Source organism: Erithacus rubecula, assembly GCF_903797595.1.
Source record: "Erithacus rubecula genome assembly, chromosome: 15".
NCBI classification, from domain to species: Eukaryota; Metazoa; Chordata; class Aves; order Passeriformes; family Muscicapidae; genus Erithacus; species Erithacus rubecula.
Genome location: NC_136667.1, coordinates 11,494,137 through 11,513,331, shown reverse-complemented (window position 1 = coordinate 11,513,331; position 19,195 = coordinate 11,494,137). Strand labels below are relative to the sequence as shown.

The following is a 19,195-nucleotide window of genomic DNA, read 5'->3' as shown; positions in this document are numbered from 1 at the left end:
GAAACCAAATCATTTCACAAGAAAAGTATATAATACTTGAAAAAAATAAGGGCAACACAGACTCATATCAAAAGGAAGATCAGAATTTATGTCTGTTGGCTTCCTTACATGGGAGCATTTCTGCCATCCTCATCAATTAACATCGTTAATAATCAATTGGTATTGTTAACATTCATGTCTTTTCTGAAATTGCTGCTCCTTTCATTAACTAAATTTATATGAAAGTTTCATTTTGGTATTTTTTCATGAGATATAAAATCAAATACTGGGCCCTTGGGATGGCAAAAGATTTAGTGCAACTCTTAGGAATGAGCAGGCTTGTAATTGTGGTGTCCTGATCAGATTTTAATTCCTAGCAAAACATCACTATGCATTTTATCTTTCTAATCCACTCATACACTTGGAAATTAACAATTCCATTTTTTTCCTAATATACCTCAGTTGTTGTGTCCTATTTCACTATTGCTGAGGTTCATTAGTGGTGTCTGTATAACTGCACTGGAGAAAAAGACACCAATATTGCTCTAATTAACTTAAAACTCTTAAAGTTCTGACTCTTCAGAATTGAGAAATGCTATTAATACACAAGGTTCTCCACAGCAGTGGCAAACATTTTGTGAAGGAGACAAACTACAAACAGCTGTGTCAAAAAATATATACTAAGGCTTATTATTAATTTATCAGCCAGCATAAATCACTGTAGCTCTACTGACCTCAGTGAAGCTATAGTGAATTCATATTGAGAATACAGCTATGTAAACTACATCTCTTTTTATCACTGTACAATGGAAAAATACATTGAAAAAGGATAGGTTATGGCATTTACATAATACTTGAGGAACATTGCAGATCATAGAATGAGTTGAAAAGAATTCCATTAAAAAGCTACTACTAGTCTCACCTTCCATTTATTATGAGTGCTTTGAACGTTAGGTTTTTAATTAAGTAATTTTTCTGACTCCCTTGACACACAATACTTTTATCTCTGGTTTAGAAATTATTCAGTCCTGGATTATTTACTTTGACAAATAACATTTAAGAATGCATGGTGATTTTCTGGTTTATTTGTTTCAGAGGGTTTATTTAGTGAGGTGTGTGTTTGTTTGTTTGTTTGTTTGTTTTGCTGTGCTTTTTCATGCCCAAACTAATGCTCAGTTTTGCAGTGCAAGCCCAAATGGTTTAACAGAACCAAACTCTAAATTCACATTGGAGTGAAAAATGTCTGTAAAACAAAGCAAATTTTAAAATAATACAGATTGGATTCACAGTATGGTAAAATTATTACCAATTATTAGCCCAAAATATGACATAGGACCAGGATTCCAGTAAAATAACATGTGAGAACCTTTTATCTGCTGGCTGTTATCACATCTGGAGATGATTTTTTCTACAAGATTTTTAAAAGAAACTTCAATAAGAGTTTGATATATGGAACAATAGCAGGATATGGCCTCTAACTGGTAGGAACAATTGCTGTTCTCAGACATGTGCAAGTTAACTTTCATTAACTTTGTGAGATTTTGTGCACACTTTCTGGCCTAGATTCAGGGTTGCATCTAATTTCTCCTGGGGACAGCTGAGACACAGAGTAAAGAAGTAGGTGAAGAACAGTAAATACTCTGTCTAAGCAGAATATACTGAGGAAAACTCACATGAGCCTCAAGAGTGTGATAGACCAGTTTGGGAATAATGTGAGAAAGTAATACAACCAAACCCACTTTCTTTCCAGCTACACCTTTGATGCCTTGTAGGCTGCAGAGCAAGGGAAGAGTTGCCAAGAGACTCTAAAATAGGTGGAAACTTCTCAGATCAAAGGAATTTTCAGCATGTAAATCTTCCAGCTTTATGGCAGGCCCATGCAAAAAAACTCATTATGATGGGAAGACAGATAGAATTTAACCTTTGAATTTTGAAGATATATGTACAGACTTTTCTCTAGAATAGTAACTAACAACTTCATATATATGCTAGCTGTTTACATAATTAATATTTTGAAGAGGTTTTAATTTTTTTTACAGAATTATTTGTAGTATAATCTTTCCTTCAGTTCCCAGAAAGTCGAATATTCTGTATTTTGAAAAGAAGACTTTCTGTTTCCCTTTCCTCATTGCCTGGCTCTGACTTTCCTACAGTCCCAAGCAAAAATGAATTTCCTTCCCATTTAAGACCCTTCATCTTTCCTTGACTGGTTTTCTTCATCTATTATTTAAAATTCAAATGTTTCTGTGATTTCTGACATTTCTTCCATAAATACGTGAAATGCTGCTTTAGGCTGAGTCTTCTAATTTTTCACCAGCACTATTTAATTTGCCCAAGGCCATTAATTCTCAATTTTGTGTAGCTACTCCAAGAGGCCAACACAGATTTTTGTGCAGCCCTCAGATAAACCAGACTGGAGAACTGATCTGGCTGAAAAGTAATTGAGAGAAAAGAGCGTTTTTAAACTTGATCTTCTGCCTCACATCTGCACAAACAACTGCATGAGCACAAAAGAATGGGTGGAGCAGGAAAGAGAACAATTAGCTGAGGTAGAGCTGCTTAAATCAACATTACTACTCCTGAAGAAGTGCACATGGGGCCAAACAGCCTATATGTGCTATTTAAAGTATCCTTTTAAATCCCTCACCTGTTCCAGTGCCTATTAAAAGAATTGATACTAATAAGGCAAGAATTATAGCACTCCTGCTTACTGATGGAGCCAAAGTTCGGCTCATTGCTTCCTTATTGTGGTTGATTTGTCTTCTAATTAGATTGTAGGAAACATAATGGGAAAGCATAAATGATCCCATTTGACAACAATCTGACTTCTACTACAGTCAGTACAAATTTTACCTCAGATTCAAAAGGAATTAGATCATGTCTGTTAGGATATAATTTCCCTCAGATACTAATCATTCTGATTATTTTGTTTAAAAAGGGCAATTCTTCAGAGCAGATTCAGATCACTGAAAAACATCTTTCTGCAAAAAATTCCTGTGTTTCTTATAATAATTTACAGCTTTTTTCAAGAATAATGAGTTGTGTTTTTTTAATTAAAACATTAATTTTAATCTGTTACTTGTAACAAGTGACTTCTCTGAAATCACTGGGGCTTTAGAACATGAGATGAACAATAGTGCTAAACAGCTGAAGTCATAGTTAGGAGCTCCATCACTCCTAAATTGCATTGACCTAATTGCACAACCATTCTGATTCTGTTGATACTGCTAAAGAGCTTGTTTTTCATCTGGAGTTCACTTGAGGCATTTGACCACATATAAGGCACAGCACCATCATCAACCAACAGGAAAGATTCCACTTGCCACAAAGATGGCAAAGTATAGAAGTACTTTAAGGAACTGAACACATTCGGAGTTCCTTGTAGTAAGGAATGTAAAAGTCCTTAATACTTAATTGAAGCAAAGATCCAATGAAACACGTTGCAGTTAACCAAAACCATATGATCCAAAGAATAAATGCCCCTTCAAATAGAAATGGAAAATTTCCACTGAGCTATGAAGAACATTTTGTGAGTCTGCAGTTTTCTCCACTTCAAGATATTTGATAATACAGTTATATCTTCCCGATTCCACTAGTTTCCACAGTTGTGTTTGTATATTTGTTGTTGTCTTTAGAGATTTGGTATGCATTACATGCACTGAGGTAAAATAGGAGCACAGCTATAGACAAATACAGAAGAGAACATCAGCAGAAGTGGAAAAAGTAAGGTGTTTCTAATGGTTAAGTAATATGCTTAGTTTACCCTTTGATTCAGGGACCATTGCAATACAATATTTAATCAAGAAGCTATCACTGTTCATTATCTTGATAATTCACTATTCACAGTCTTGATATTTCATAAGGATATCAGTCCTAGCTGAGTCTTACAACGAACCTTCCAAATACCTGTTCCAGTGGAGTGAACAATTATTATTTCTTTCTGTATCATAAGCTTTTGCAGTTACTGAGTATTTTCATAAATATTGGTGTTGAATAATACAGGATGTTAAAAAATGAGAAAAAAAGACAGGATTCAATACCTGAAGAAACTATTTTCCCAAAAGCGACAGAAGGTGTCACTGCTAACTGATTTTAAACAAATGAATCCCTAAGTGGAAAACACTGTCTTTGTTTTGAAAGTTGAAAGTTGTTTGGGACACTAATTGGGTTCCCTTCTCAAGTATTCACCAGCTCCAAACACAAATACTAATCTAAAAGTGGAAAAGACTGCTTCACACGATCTAATTCTCCTTTCTGTTTGCTATTATTGCCTGAAGCTGTTTTACTTCTGCCTATGATTCACAGTCAAAACAAAAGGAGTTTAGGCCAGTATTTGGACAGAAACTGCCAAAGGACCTTCTAACCCATTAGTATTAGAGATCTAGTAATTGGGGATTTTCTCTTCAAGTCCATCATTTAAGATGCAGCCAAAATTATTATAATGAGGGTGTTGGAGAAACCATTTCCACCAAGAAATGTAAACCTGAGTCTCTAAGCAGTTTGAGACTGAAATCTTTCCGTATACTGCATTTCAGCTTGTGTAATGGCTGTTTCTCTGAACTTGTGATATTATTTTAACTCTGTATGGCAGTCCTTACCCTCTTGTCCTCCTTGATACTGAAGTGTTGCTATTCTGTGTTAAACAGCTGTTACATCCCATGCCAGAGATGGCTGCATAACACTGAGGGGTGAAGTGTTATTTTCTAAATATACATACAGATTTTGAAGCACTTTATGGCTGTTTGCAAGTCTCTCCATCCATTCAGATATATCTATATGTGAGGCTAACATAGAACAGTAATATAAAACACATTTCCCCTCCTCAATAAGCTTAATTTTTGGTTTCTGGAGAGCAGTAGGAACTCGTATCCTTTTTCCTCTAACTTCCCTTCCCTAGAGGTGCCTCCCAGGCTGCCAGCACCCAGGGCCGTGGTCTCACCAGGTCATGGCTGCTGGCTCTGAAGCTGCGGGCCTACGCTCCGAGCTGCTACTTACTGCTTGTGAACTAATTGCTAAAGCTGTAATCTAAAAAAGATACATATATATATATATATTTAAAGCCCGTGGCTTTTAGCCGTCACGATTGCATGCTTAATAGCCGCATCCAAGCACTCTCTCTAGGCTCCCAGCCTGGCGGCTCCAACACAGAAGGTGGGATTTCAGGTCACTTGAATTATTTAGAGGGGTGTTTTTAACCATCTCAAGGGCTTTGCTCCTGCCGTACGGCGCCTGCAGAGCTCGGATTTGTGGGGGGTTTTTTGTTTTGGTTTGGTTTTTTTGGTTTTTTTTTGCACGCGAGGTGGAGTTGCTCCGCTTCCCTGGCAGAAGGAGGAGATAAAGCGCGGGGGGAAAGCGAGAGGGGCGGCTCGGCCTTTCTAGGGGAGGGGAAAGGCCGCCATACCTGCGGGCCACGCTGCCCCCTCAGGCCCGGCCCTGGCCGCCGGGGCCGCTCACCGGGTGGCTCTAACGCAGCTCTCTCTGTCTTGTCTTAACCTCCCACCCCGCTGATCCTCCTCTCGCACCTCATTCATCCTTCCCTTTCCCGCCCCCTCCCCGTGCAGGCGAAGCGGGCGCGGCAGGAGGCGGAGCAGGCCGCCGCACGTCCCCCGGCCGGCCGGCCGGCCCCCCCGCCATGGGTCGGAAGCGCTGCGTGGGGGGAGACGGCTCCAAGATGGCGGCGGGTTGCTGCGGGGTGAAGAAGCAGAAACTCTCCAGCTCCCCTCCCTCGGGTTCGGCCGGCCCGGGTGGCGGCGGCGGCGGCTCCCACTGCGGCGGGGCGGCGGCGGCGGGAGGCGAGCCGGGGGCGCTGCCCCCGCCGGGGGCCTCCCGCCTGAACGGCCTCGGGGGGCTGGCGGGGGGCGCCGCCGGCTGCGCCCTGTCCCCGCCGCTGCCGCCCAGCTGTGGCGGGGGCCCCGCCGGCCTCTCCGCGCCGGCGACCTCGCTGCTCGCCTCCCCCGGCTCCGGCGGGCCCGGCTGCAGGAAGATGGTGGTGTCGGCCGAGATGTGCTGCTTCTGCTTCGATGTGCTTTACTGCCACCTGTATGGATACCAGCCCCCGCGGAGCCCCCGCTTCACCAACGACCCATAGTGAGTATCGCCGCGACCGCCCGCATGGGCGCCTCGTGCGCGCTCGTCCCGTCCGGCTCCCCCCTGGCCGGGCCCCCTCCCTCCCTCCCTCCCTCCCTGCCGCCTCCCGCCCGGCACCTTCCCCGCTACCGCCGCCCGGCCGCTGTCCTCGCCTGGCCCCACACTTGTCCCCGGGCCCGGCCCGCGGGCGCCCCCGCTCCCCGGGAGCCGAGCTGCCCTCCCGCGCCGGGCTCGCCCGGGGAGCGCCGCGCCGCCCGCCGGCTCGGTGACCGCTCCCCGGCCCTTCTTGGCCCATCGTGCCAGGGGCTTGCTGGTGGCATCTCCTCCGTGATCCCTCACACCCGTGATAGCGCCCTGCTCCGAGCGCCCGCCTTTGTGGCGGGCTTCGCTCCCCGGGTTCCGCGGCTACCTGCGGCCGCTGTGCTACGTGAGCAGTGCCCTCTCCCCGCTCTTGGGCTTGTATTCAGCAACGCCCGAATAGCCCGCTCCCCTCTCGTTTCACCAGGAGTCCTTACTTGGGACCCCTTCACTAGGCAGCCTCTTGCTGTCCATGTGTTCCGCATGAGTGCGGCCCTCTCCTTCTCCAGTGTTGGATGGTGAGTATCCAGTGTAAGAGCCCTGTCACGCGAGTACCTGATTTGTGAACACTGGTGTACCTGTACATTCCCTCTGCCAGGCACTTGTAACGCTGATTTAGTCTCATATCGTGCAGAGTCCTTGCTTTGTAATGACTTCTGAAAATCACTCAGTGTTAGACATCCCGTGTCCCTGAGTAATCCACCACATCAAATTCCCAGAGTTTTGAACATCACATAAACACCTGCTACTCCCATCCTTTCTCTGGCCTCCCAAGCTTCCTTGCAAGAGTGTCCACAGAGGGCCTGTTTTATTCCCATCCCTGGCCACTCCTGTTCGTGTTTGTCCTGACCCCTGTGTCCCACTGCTTTGGAAGTGACCCGCCAGGACGTTGTTGCCCGGCATGTCAGCACCTGCAGCCTGCCTGTGCCGGGAAGCCGGGCATGCTGCTGCAGAGAGGGCTCACACACTTCAGGGAGTAACTTCTCTCTGACTTAATGTAAGGGGTTGAAATTGAGTTTCCACTGGTTTACTTTGCTTTTAAATGGAATGGAGCTCATGTGGTGAGTTTCCAAGCTCCGGCTGAGACTCCACCGTGTTGGTCCACCAGAGTGCATGTCACTTTTTTCCTCTTATGTATATTGCATTACTATGAAGTTTGTGAGAGCCTATGGTTTCTCAGTACTTACTGAATACAATTTTTTTGTGTATGTCCTGGACCCTTGTGAACCTTCACCAATCCAAACAGTTATTGAGTAGTCTGTGTTTCATTAATGAGATGTAGTGTATGCTTCTTGGTGTTTGAAAATGTAATGTAATAATTATCTTGTTTGTAGTCCTTGCTGTTCTAACACCCAGGATCTATACATCTCTTGCATACTTTCAGCTGCTGTCATGACAACCCAGTTCTGTGGATTCCTACTTAACCTGCCACCCCAGCAAGTCTTCCCTATATGCTCTTCATAACTCCTATGTGATTTCATCAGAGTACCAATAATGAAAGGAGGGCAGTGAGACTCCACTGTGAGTTTCTTTACCCAGGTCTTCTGCAAATCCATGTCTGTCCTTTTGTAGATACCAGCTGCTGCTCTGAGTAGCCATTTTGCTGTGCATTGTCCTGTGTCTGTTCTCCATGCCAGACCACTATAGGTTGCAACATCAACTTTGTGCTGTTTCACTCATTCATTGCCCTAAGAGTTGAATTCTGTCTGTGTCTCTGTAACAATATTACCTTGGTGTTATGGTTTTTATATGTATTACAGAATGTTTTGTTGAACAGTTTAGTTCTACTGTCTTTTATTAGTGGAGGAAACTGAGGCGGGGTGAAGATCTCAGCACTGATATATTTTCCAGTAAGCACTTTGATTCCTCTTACTAAGCAGTAGATCACTTTTTTCCTCCCACTTCTTACTTTAACAACAACACAATTGCAAGCTAGGCAGAATTATTTTAATTATTCTTCAGATTTAGTTGCTACACCTGGTGAAAAGTTCCTGCATCAACTTCTGAACTTCTAGATTTTAGGAAGTGGCACATCATTAAAATGATGTAATTTCTGTTTATTCCATGCTTGTGCCAGCATGGATAGTTGTATAGATCAGGAGATGATCTAACAATAATTTTTTATTTTTCACTGATTGTTGACAGAGTTTGGTTCTCTCTGGATCATTGCATGGCTTCACAAAGTGAAGTCTGCACAAGTATGAGGTGGGAATAAGCAGACAGATGGCAGAACTGCTGCTTTCAGCAGCCTTGTGAGCTGATTATGTTTGTGCAGTTGTTCAGTATTACACATAGAATTTTAGCTTGGTGAACAAATTGCTCCTGTTAAGTGTTCAGAGGTAACATGATTTCTAGCATTCACAATATTTGCAGGCAGTCTTATCAATAACTGGGTAACTCACAAAGATAAGATGTTGACTTTGAAGCTGGGCTTCATCCTGTACAGCAAAAAAAAACCCTGAGAAGTAGTGTGTTTCAGTGAATGTGTATTCCAGATTTCTGCTTCGAGTTCATTTGGAGGCTTCGTCCACAGACTGAAATATTTGGTCTAAGAGAAGTAGCCTAAAATAAGTGTTTGTATGTAAATTATATAATTATTTTTTAAAGTTACTTTAATTACAGGGAGGATGAAAGACCTGTGGTCAGATATCATCACATAAACATGACTCATATTTCTTGCAGGTCTTTGAACAATGAAACTGGGCATGATCAAAGAAAAGCAGGTGGCTGAATCACTTGGACAAGGGGTTCTGGCATGTTGTCTTTAGAACAGATCTGGTATATTGTCTTAGAACAAAACCTGCTTTTGACACCTCTGGATTTTTCTGACTTTCTGATGCCAAGATGAGTACAGTGTCAGGGCAGCAAATTCAAGGCAGTGAGTCGAGTAGGAGTGAGTCGAAAAGCTTGTTTTGAAAGGGTGTAGGTTTTGAACTCTGGGGCAGCCTGTACATGGATGAAATAGTTGGCATTTTCCTATCTTGAGTTCCTACATCACAGAGAATAGGATGTCTTGCTTGGGAGGTGTTGGGCTGGAGAGGGTGGTGACTCATGGAGTTAAAAGAAGTCAGCTGGAAGACACTGAATCTCTACCGCAGTATTTTGTTGAGAATAGGCTGAGCGAGTGTTTCCAGCCATGGACTTCATCTCTTCCTGTGGGTTCCATGGATCTGCTGACATTTTATTCTGTGACTCTTAATTGAAGAACTTTCTCATACCTTTAGTATCACTTCACTTTGGTTTGCTCTCTAAGCCACCCTTTACCTTCTTTGCAGGGTATGTCCTACAGAGCCTGTGTGTTGCTTCCACCAGTGTGGTGGCTCTCAAACTGCAGGTGCAGAAGGCACGTAGAAATTACCCTAGTTGTGTGAACACTGATATCAAATTTGAAAATTGCTGACCCAGATGAAATTGCCTCTTGGACAAAGTGTAATTTAAGCTGTGTTTTTGAGACTCAGTTTGATGAGTAAGTTACAGGACACTGAACTTGTTTAAAAGCAGTTTTTTTAGAAGTGTCCTTAGAAATGAATTGTAAGGGGATGCAGGGAGAGTCGTAGAAGCATTTTAGCCCACTCATTTATGGAGAAGGAAAACTGAGTGCCTTTTTTTCTTGTGTTTTTTGCCTTTCTGACAAGTAACTCCTATCCCTTTATTGCTTTTCTGGTTTGGTCTTGTGCAATACACAAGATGGGCCATCATGATTAGTGGAAACAATGCTATGTCCAGCCTTTCATTGTGGAAGTGGAAAGGAAGTGTCTACTAGTGTGAAAGGGCTCAAGGTTCACACTGCTGCTCTCTGCTGTTTTGCTTCTAGTAGGAAAGTGTTTGAGTGGAAGTGCAATAAGGTTGTGACAAGAGAGGGAGAGTAAGTGTGTGAAAAGAAGTTCAGTTGAAGCTGTGCTGTGGGGAATGAGGAGGACTTTTTTCTTTGAATCTCACATCTCTGCTCACTGTAATGATTTCCCTTGGCACATAGAAATCACTTTTCTGAGTTTTTCTCCTGCACAGTGTCTGCTTCAAGCTCTTCATCTTGCTTACTTAATTTTAATATCACCATCTTTATGGAGAAGATTTTCTGGCAGTCCATCATGTTAACTCTTTTGACAGTTGTTTGATTTTTGTAGTCCCTTCTTGAAGGTTTCCTGCTAGTGAGCAGGATTATTTTAGTGGTGACCACCTGTACTTGATACAATGTGTAAGGGAAATAATTTGTTCTGCCCCTGTCATCTGGTACGTGGTAACCAAGAACACAAGTTTGCAGCTGGAATGAGTGATGGGGCCTGTGCAGTGTTTCCCATCTGTCTGAACAGCTCTTTCAAAATTGTATTCAAATGCCTAGATGCAGGCTAGCTCACATCTTCCTCATCTGTGCCAGGGGCATTAGGTGCTGCCTGTGGCTGACCTCTGTACCTGTGCTGGTTCTGATGCTTTTGGGAAGCTGACAGCCCTGTGCACATGTGGAAGTGTTGCTAGCTACCATGTTCTTTGCTAGATTTATCTGTATGGCTTGACTATCTTCTGTGATTGAAGATCTCTGGATTAAAATATTATCCAAGTGATAGCCAGTTTTGAGCTAAAGACTCAGTTCAGAAATTGATCTGTTCCTTTTTTCGTTGATGACTTGTGATATTTTGCAGCATCTGTTTGGCTACAGGACAGAGATGCAGATCTGCGGCCATGTTGATGTGCCTGACTTTTGTATTTCATTGTGTTTTCAAGTCTAAGATCTGTTAATTTACATAATCTGTAAGGGTATGGGGTAACAGTACTCTACTACCTTAATATTTTGTTAGTTAAGTTTGGAAACATTTCAGTTCAATTACAGCTTAAAAGTACAGAGATAGTCTTGTGCCCGTTAATTTTCTCACTCAAGGAAAGTTGTGATTCTGCTCAAAGTGAGTATAAGTTAACCTTGTAGTAAAGAAACTATTTGAGGGTTACTGGATATCCAGAAGTCTTTCTTAGTTACTGTGTCTTCATAAAGTGTTGGTAATGGTGGGGAATTGCTGGTAATTTAGATTCAGATAGTTTAAAATCTTCCTGTACAGCCCCAAAGCTGACTTTTTCCTGCAGTGTTAACTGTCCAATGCTTTCTCTTAAGGCATTTCAGAGAGATGAGACTTGTCTATAGGTGTGTACATATGCTCACACATACACATGAATAAAAATGTTATGGATTGCTGTTGATAGGATTTTATGCTTTTCTCAATTTCTTGTTTCTTGCCTGCAACCCGACCTCCTGCTTTAGTCTCTACAATTTACTGTAGTGTTGGAACATTGCTGTTAATTACTTGCTTGCTTTGGTATACGCTTCTTTACAAGCTTTTCTTTGAAACTTTGTCTGGCAACTTAGTATTTCATATTGTCTTAAAAACCCCAGCAGTGTTTTCTCTGCAATCCCTATGCAGAGTTGAGCTGTACCTATTGTCATTACTGCTCTTGATGCCAGGAATATGAAATTTTGGGTTTTTTCTGCAGGGCTTGGTTGTATGGCAGTGGAGACTTACACAGTTTTTTGTCAGACTTTAATAATTTGTATTTATTGTTACCCTCCAGTATTACACAATAATGATTGCTTGGTCATGGCCAAAGATCAACAAGAAAACACACAGAGAAGGTTCTTTCATATCTGTGTGTCTGTCTGACTTCATTCTGGGTTTCATGTGCATATCACGTGGATTTGTATAAGGTTCAATATTTTCTTCTGAATTAACAGGGTGTATTGGTCTTTACTGTTGAATGTTAAATGTTGGAATATGAAGTGCTGCTTCTTTCAGAGTGGCATTCTGTGGTAGATGCTTTGAAAATATAGTGCAGTAGAGAATGTGTATGTTGACTGGCATTGGCAGTGCTCAGCAGGGAATTTCCAGCATATTTGAAAGCAGATCTGATGAATGCATCTTGGTGCAGCAAAGGGGAAGAGATAAGGTTGCATGGCTTCAGAAAGAAGCTGCCTTTGCCAGTAGGGTCATCCTCTGATATGATAGGTGAACTGAGAAAATAATGCTATGATAAACTCCAAATTAGGTTATCTGTAATTTGAGGACTTTATCCTTCATAAGTTCACTTTAGTGAGCTGTTCTTAAGTGCAGATGAGGTAGTTTCTATTGTACAGGAAATCAAATAATTGACAGTCTTATGGATAGATGCTGGTTTTGTTTCTTCAGCTAAAAGCAGTTACCACAAAGTTGTAGTAAGTAGTCTGATTCTCTGTAGTGCTAGTTCTTTGGAAGTTAATTGTTCTCATACTCCTTGTAGGGTGAACAGGAGTCTGCAGCTACCTCTCCTTGTGCCATCAGTCTGGTCATTCATTTTTATTGCCTCCTTTGGTTTATTTGCCTTCATACTGTTTGTCATATTTTCTTTATTCTATTTCGTGCCTTATGTTCCTTCTAAAGATTTTCATGGTAATTCAAATTTTATCATTATTTTTGACATTTAAACTTTCTGTCAGAAAAATATATTTTCTGTCTAGATTTGGTTTACTTCAGACATACATCTAACTTCAATATTTATTTGCTAGAAATTGTTGAGATGTTAAATTATTGAGAATGCAAATATTTTATTTGGAACTACTGAAAGAGTATGCAGCTCTGCCTTCTCTTCAGTTGTGAGTTAAATATAATAGTAATGTTATCTAGCATGGAACACTAAAACAAGAGAAATTTAATGTTGGCACTTTTTTGTCTCTGACAATTAAGAGAACCAGAAAATAAAAGTTTGGAATCCTGGGCTAATTCATTTTGCTTAGCTTACAGATCTAGACTGTGATCAGTCAATGAATGAAACATAGTCCTTAGTTTTTGGTTCTCTCAAAACTCATGCCATAATTAATGGAGCAAGCTCAGTATGCAAAGCTGTCTGGTTTTGCATTATCTGTTTACAGTTAAGTGTGGGTTTTCTGTAACATGACATTATTGTCTTCAGAAGTAGAAGTTAGTTGTTTGATACATACCATATACTCATGGTTTGTGGCAAGAGTCTCCACGGAAGGCAGGAAACATGTAAATTATTTAAAAATAATAGTAGACTCATCAGAGTTCGGCCAATACAGAAACTGTTGCTAGGCTGTAGGCCAAAACAAGTCAAGTCAGGTCCTGACCCTCATTAGCAAAGCATTATGAAAATGCTTGACTTTTTTTTTTTTTTTTTTTTTTAATGCTGCTAAAGAGTGGGTCATTAAGGTTGGTACTCAGCTTAGCATTGCAAAGTTTGCATTTAAATAACAAGATGGGGCAGCTCTACTGTGGTTAATTGACAAACTGTTAAAAACATGTCCTTGATAACAAAGCATGCTGGGAGTACAATAGCTCTCAGGTGGGATATGGCTGATGAGTTGGTCCTAGTGCTGGACTTCCTCACTGTGTGATAGTACTGTGTTACATGCTGACCAAAAGCTGGGCAGTTTATCAGTCCAGCACTATAAACAGTCAGTATTGTTCCTTGGTTACTTGTATGACCTTCTAAAAAGCCACTCATTTTCATGACTGGTGTGTTGGCCTGAAGGAATCAATGTAAAGAGCTTCATTTCTGAAGTGGAATACCTTCCTGTTCCATTGGTCAGAAACATATTTGCTGAGATCTTTTCTTTTTTTTTTTTCATTTGTGTCCCCTAACAGACTGCATGTCTGTGTCCCTGCCTTACAAGATATGCCTGAAGTTTTTGTAGTCTGACTGGGCTTTGATAACTTCCTGGAAGGCAGTGCTTATTGTGAGTACGTGGATATTGCTTTGCTGCACTAAATACTTGCAGCCAGGATTACTAAAGTGCTAATTTCACAAGAATGATATCTTAGGGAATGTAGAGCAGCTCAGCAGAGTTGTGGCAAGGTCACTGGTACAGCAGCCATATAGAGATCTGTATGTCTTCCCAAAGCACTTGTATGTTATAAAGATGGAGTTCTCACAGTCCTTAATGGTATAGAAAAATCTCACTTTATGCTTTTCTTTCCATTAGCTTGAAATCTGTGGCACCTTTGGTGAAGTTGAACCTAGGGCTGCAGTGATTGTTATATATGTACCATAGAGTTACTCCTATAGTTTATCTTTTGCCCCTCTGCCACCAAAGATGTCTCCTCTCCAGGCTTTGTTGGCACACTGTGGGTTCTAGCATCTGTGAGGCCCTCTGCTTTACTGAGTGGTACTTGCTTGAGAGAGAAGAGAGAGGAAGAGAAGGATCCTTGTAATAAGTTTTTATCTTTAGCATCGGTATTGCTTCTGCTTTAACTTTTCTGAAAATTAAAACACTTTTATGAGGTGCTTTGTACAGAGATTCTGAGTGAAGAATTCTATGGGTGAGCTAAAGAATTCATGAAGTTTAGGTGTATTAAGGTAGAAAAAAGCATGCGATTCTTCACTGGTGGACAGCAATGTGGGCCAGCTAAGTAAATCTGGTTGCTTCCAGCCCCTTTTTCTAGGTGACTGTGAGAATATAAGGGTTGGGTGTCACTCTGTTTTCCTTATGCAGTAAGTGAGCACAGAGGGGTAAGTTCAGCTGCCAGGGAATGGCAAGTTTGCAAGGCTGTTCTTTTCTGTATAAATAAACTTGCTGAAAGATTGACTTTTGGGAAAGATGATGTGCTAGTCAGAGGTCCCTTGTAACGACCTTTATGAGGTAGAAAAAACATATTTTTGTAGTCCTTAATACTTTGACTGCCACATTAAGTATGCAAAGAAAGTGCTGCACCAACCTTCTCCAAGTAGGATTTCTGCAGAGAGGGTGCTGGAGGTTGAGGGGATCCTTGAAAAACCCACAGAAAAGGTGTAGTGAGGAAAGAAGCCCTCTTCAAAGAGTGCTGCAGTGCCTGAAGGGAGGTGACTAATTGCAGTTGAAGTATCTCTTAAGCATGAGGGGCACAAAACTCCAGCAAGCCACTGACACAAATGAAAAACTGCAAATCAACCAATAGAAGGCAAGTTCTTTTGGTTCAGTGTTGTATAAGCAGTTGTCCAAACTCTGAAGACCTAAATGGTAATGCAGTATTAAAACTGATCCTTAATAAGATAGTGATAGAATGTGAAGTTGTAGTAATGAGGGTCATTCTTCCTTTAAGAAATAGGAGCAGGATTTTGAGTCTGATTCCATTCAACTAAAATTGAAAAATTATCAGGTAGAGAAGAGGCAGAAATCTCACATGGAATATTTCTCACCATAGTACCTGAATTCCTCTAAAATACTTGGACTAAAAGTTGAGAGACTGTATGAAGATTAGGGCTGTTCATCTTTAAGGAATCCTGGATATACCCAAGCATTAAAGTGTTATAAAGAAGGATAAATGGAACACAAATTATGTTTTTTTTAATTCACAGGAAAAAGGTTCAAGTGAAACAAGTATTCCTGTGTACACTTAACCACTGTGATCTCTTTTCACCTCAAGGATGAATTATTGCAGTTTTCTGTGCTTGGACAGTTTGAGCTTTTAAGGTAGAAAATTTAAGCCACTGCATAAAGTAGGTCCCAGCAGTGCCACTTTTCGGGAGAATATGAAATCTATGCTTCAGGTTGTTTGGTGCCAGCTACTTATTCCCCCCCCCCCTTTTTTTTATTTTTTCCCCATTTTTGAGGATTTCAAGGTGTTAAGTTTGTTCGCATGTGAAATGTAAATGTAAATGTCTTAGAATAATCTACTCAAAGGCAACATACTACCCTTTGCTATCCTGCTAATTTAAGTATGCTTTCTTCATTTTCAAATGTGTTGAGATGCTCAGCAGTAACAGATTCCTCCTTGTCCTGAGCTGAAATAGTTAACTAGACAGGGTAGATGAAGGTAGAGGAACATGATGAACACTCTGCTGCTACAATGTGAGATAGATACTACTCTTTGTCTGACCACTGGTCATATAAATGTATGAATGGCAGATATACATCCAATAGTTAGGCAACATAAGCATAATACACTTTCTTGTTTGTCATTTTATATGGAATGCTTAATAGAAATTGCTCTGAAGGGGAAAACTAAGCCAGTCCAGAGTGGTGTCTCTCTTGGCACTAAATTTTAGTGGGTTGGAGATGCCAGAAATTTATTGGAAGAGGCCATTGTAGAAAGATCAGTAATGTTCAGATGGTTCCACTGATAAAGCCACAACTTGTTTTTAAGTGATTGGGTTAGTCAAAAGAAGAAAGAGACAATTTACATAAAAACACTGAACGGCTGTTGGACCTCTGAGTGTTTCTGGGGCTTTGCAGGTTCTGTCCGACTTCTCTGTATGCAAGTTGTTAGAGGAGGCAAGTGGGACTTAAGAATGAATCACTGCACTGGTGTTTTGAAGGGTTGTTTTTTAGAGAGACAAGATCTCTTGATTTACTGAGTGTTGGAAGTGAAGATGAACAGAAAGAAAAGGAGCCCGAAGTGATATCTTTTAGCAGTAATTCTCCCTAACACCCCATCCACCCCACTAGCATTGAGTAGATTATAAATGAAGTTTTACTGAGGTGAAGTTTAAAGGAAGATGAGAATGTTTTGCAGGAATGGTTGAAATACTTCAGAGGCTATACTGTTAGAAACTGAATGAAAAGCAGTGTTTTTTAGAACAATGCCATGTACTTCAGGAGGACATAAAAACTGTTTCTGTATGTTAGGAGTTCGTTTCTCTCCTTAATGGTTTTCTGGTATTATCAGTTGACCAGATTTCTTGGCTTTCATTATGCTATAGATACATAAAGGACAAATGGCTATTTTAAAGAGTAATTATAAATAAGAATAGAAAAGTACTTACACAGTTTTAAAATTGAGTGACTGAGAGCTTACTTGTGAAAGTTTATGGTTTGGCTGCTCTCAGGAGAAAGACATCTTGTGTTTGAAAAGCAGGGCAGCCAGAGTGCTAGAAAGTGTGAAATCAGCTTGTAAAGGAAGACGAGAAGGGCTGGGCTGCTTTAGAGGGCCAGAACAATGACTAAAAAGTACAAAATTTCGTCGAGGGGAGGTATGTATGTATACTGGTCTCTCTCTCTATATATATATTTTTTTTTTCCTTTCTTTTGGTGTGTGCGTATGTATGTGTGTATAGGAAGAGAATGACAAAGGGACACAAATTAACTCTTTAAAGTAGATACCAGTACTGCTAGAAGAACAAAAGGATATTAAAAGACTGTGAATTAGTTTTAGATTTAGAGTGTAAGGTTTCTACTTTCTGGAGCAACGTGGCTTTATTGTAACCACTAATAGGATTAGTGGGGGAAAGCAATCCAAATGGTTTAGACAGATCTTGATTACTTTATGATAAGATATATATGACACATTGCCTTTAGTAGTTAGCTTACTAGATTTGATGGTTTAAAAGGTCCTTCTGAGTTCATTGGGCTTTAGGCATCAGTGTGGTGCTTTACCTTCTCGTGGGTTCCCCTTGGAAGGGGACTGATAGATGGCAGTAATCCTGGTCCTTGCTTGTTTCTGCTTTGGGAATATGTTTTAGATTGAGAAATGTTCTGATGATGAAGTTTTCAAGAATGAAGACAGTAATTTTGCCATGATGATGTGACAAAGCTTGTCTTCTCCATATCATCTCATTGTCTTTATTTCTTGCCTGAAAATTCCTCTTGTGCATTTTTTTTATTTAACTGACTCTGGTGATCATTGCCAAGTTGTTCATGTCTTCATGTGCAGCCATGGTAGTTAGTAATGATCCACTGATACTTCTGACATGAAGTTAAGTGCTGTAAATTCTGTATCTAAATATGGGGATAAGTCAGTTTCAAACTGTGTCACTGATGCTTTTCTTGTATAAAAAAGATTGTTTATGGTGAATAGTGATGATAGATTAATTTTATTATCTCTAAGCACTGTTAGATGAACTGTCTTTAGGCAGTTTCTGATAGAACTTATTTTTGAGCAGATTAATTGTTTCACTGTGAGTTCAGAGATGCCCAAACTGGTGCTCTCTGACCTGGTTGGGTCTAGCAGGATTACTAACTTACTTAGTGGGGGTTATTCTCTAATAAATTGTTTTGCTTTGACAGAGAAGCTTTTGCCTTTCTTTCCAGCCTGCTTTTGGTTTGAGTAAGATTTATGACTTTCTTGAAGTGGAGATGAATAGAAGCAAACATTGGTCAATAACAGGGCTCTGTGGAGGTAATGAATTTGTAGAATGTTATGTGTATAAATAATTTTTCACTGGATTGGAACTGAACCATAACTCTGCTATTGTTCATGTTGGACAGGGAATGGGGTATTGGTTTTCTGAAGACAGTATCTTTTGCTCTTAATAAGAATGGTTGCCAAAATAAAACTCAAAGGATTCAAATGGCAGACAAAGTATGTTAAGCATACTTTGGAGTAGTGATACTGCTTGACTTCAGCCACCTAATAAAGTGGATTTTTATTTGAACAGCATTTAATGATAGCAAAGAAATGGAGCAGTGTAGGAGCACGGTTTCTATGAAAGGGAGTAACAGGGAGCTGAAGAGACAGGCTTACCCTGAGGTGTCAGGGAAAGTTGGGGTTTCCACATTTATGTTGAAATATCAGAAAACTTCAAGTTGATAATTTTGAAATTGTTGTATGTGAAGGACTTTTAAAGCAAAGCTGTGATTTGGTGGGTTGCGTGGCATTGTTTATTTATTTTTTAAACCAAAACAACAATCAAGTGTTATAGTAGGTGATTATTGCTTCTAGAGCTGGTAACATGATTGTTTATCAGTGTTTTTATATGGTCATCCTTCTGTTCCTCCTCATCTCAGTTGAGGTTTCCCCCATCAGCTGAAGCATGCCCACTGCTATCTGTGTTAGGCTTGGATGCAGTTGAGGGAGTGGTAGCCTCTATGGAGCTCCAACTGGAAATGATGATCAGATGTGCCACCACACATGCCACTCACCATGGTGAGTGCTGTTCCTGAGGTGGATGCTGTGCCACTGGCTATATCTGAGCAAAGTCAAATGCCTAAATCCATGCTTTAGTTTTCAGTAAACCTTGCTAATCACAGTGTAGGCCCACCTTTGTTTTCCAGGTTACTGAAAGAAAAATTGGTGCCAACCTCCAGCTTTCAGATCTGAGGTTGCAGCCTGAAGTCAGGTCTGGGAGCAAGATGCCACAATAATGGAATTATTCTGCCTTG

General features: G+C 40.9%; 1 protein-coding gene across 3 annotated transcripts in view; it reads left to right on the top strand.

The window, feature by feature from the left end:
• Window positions 1–19,195, top strand: part of AMMECR1 (AMMECR nuclear protein 1) — a 95,070-nt gene that overhangs the window by 18,575 nt on the left and 57,300 nt on the right. Inside the window, exon 2 of one of the 3 annotated variants that reach the window (XM_079318611.1) lies at window positions 5,541–6,066. In XM_079318611.1, coding sequence (XP_079174737.1) covers window positions 5,541–6,066 — 526 coding nt within the window. Of the gene's footprint in view, window positions 1–5,320; window positions 6,067–19,195 lie in introns of those variants that run through there. The other 2 variants (XM_079318613.1, XM_079318612.1) reach the window with 2 other exon arrangements.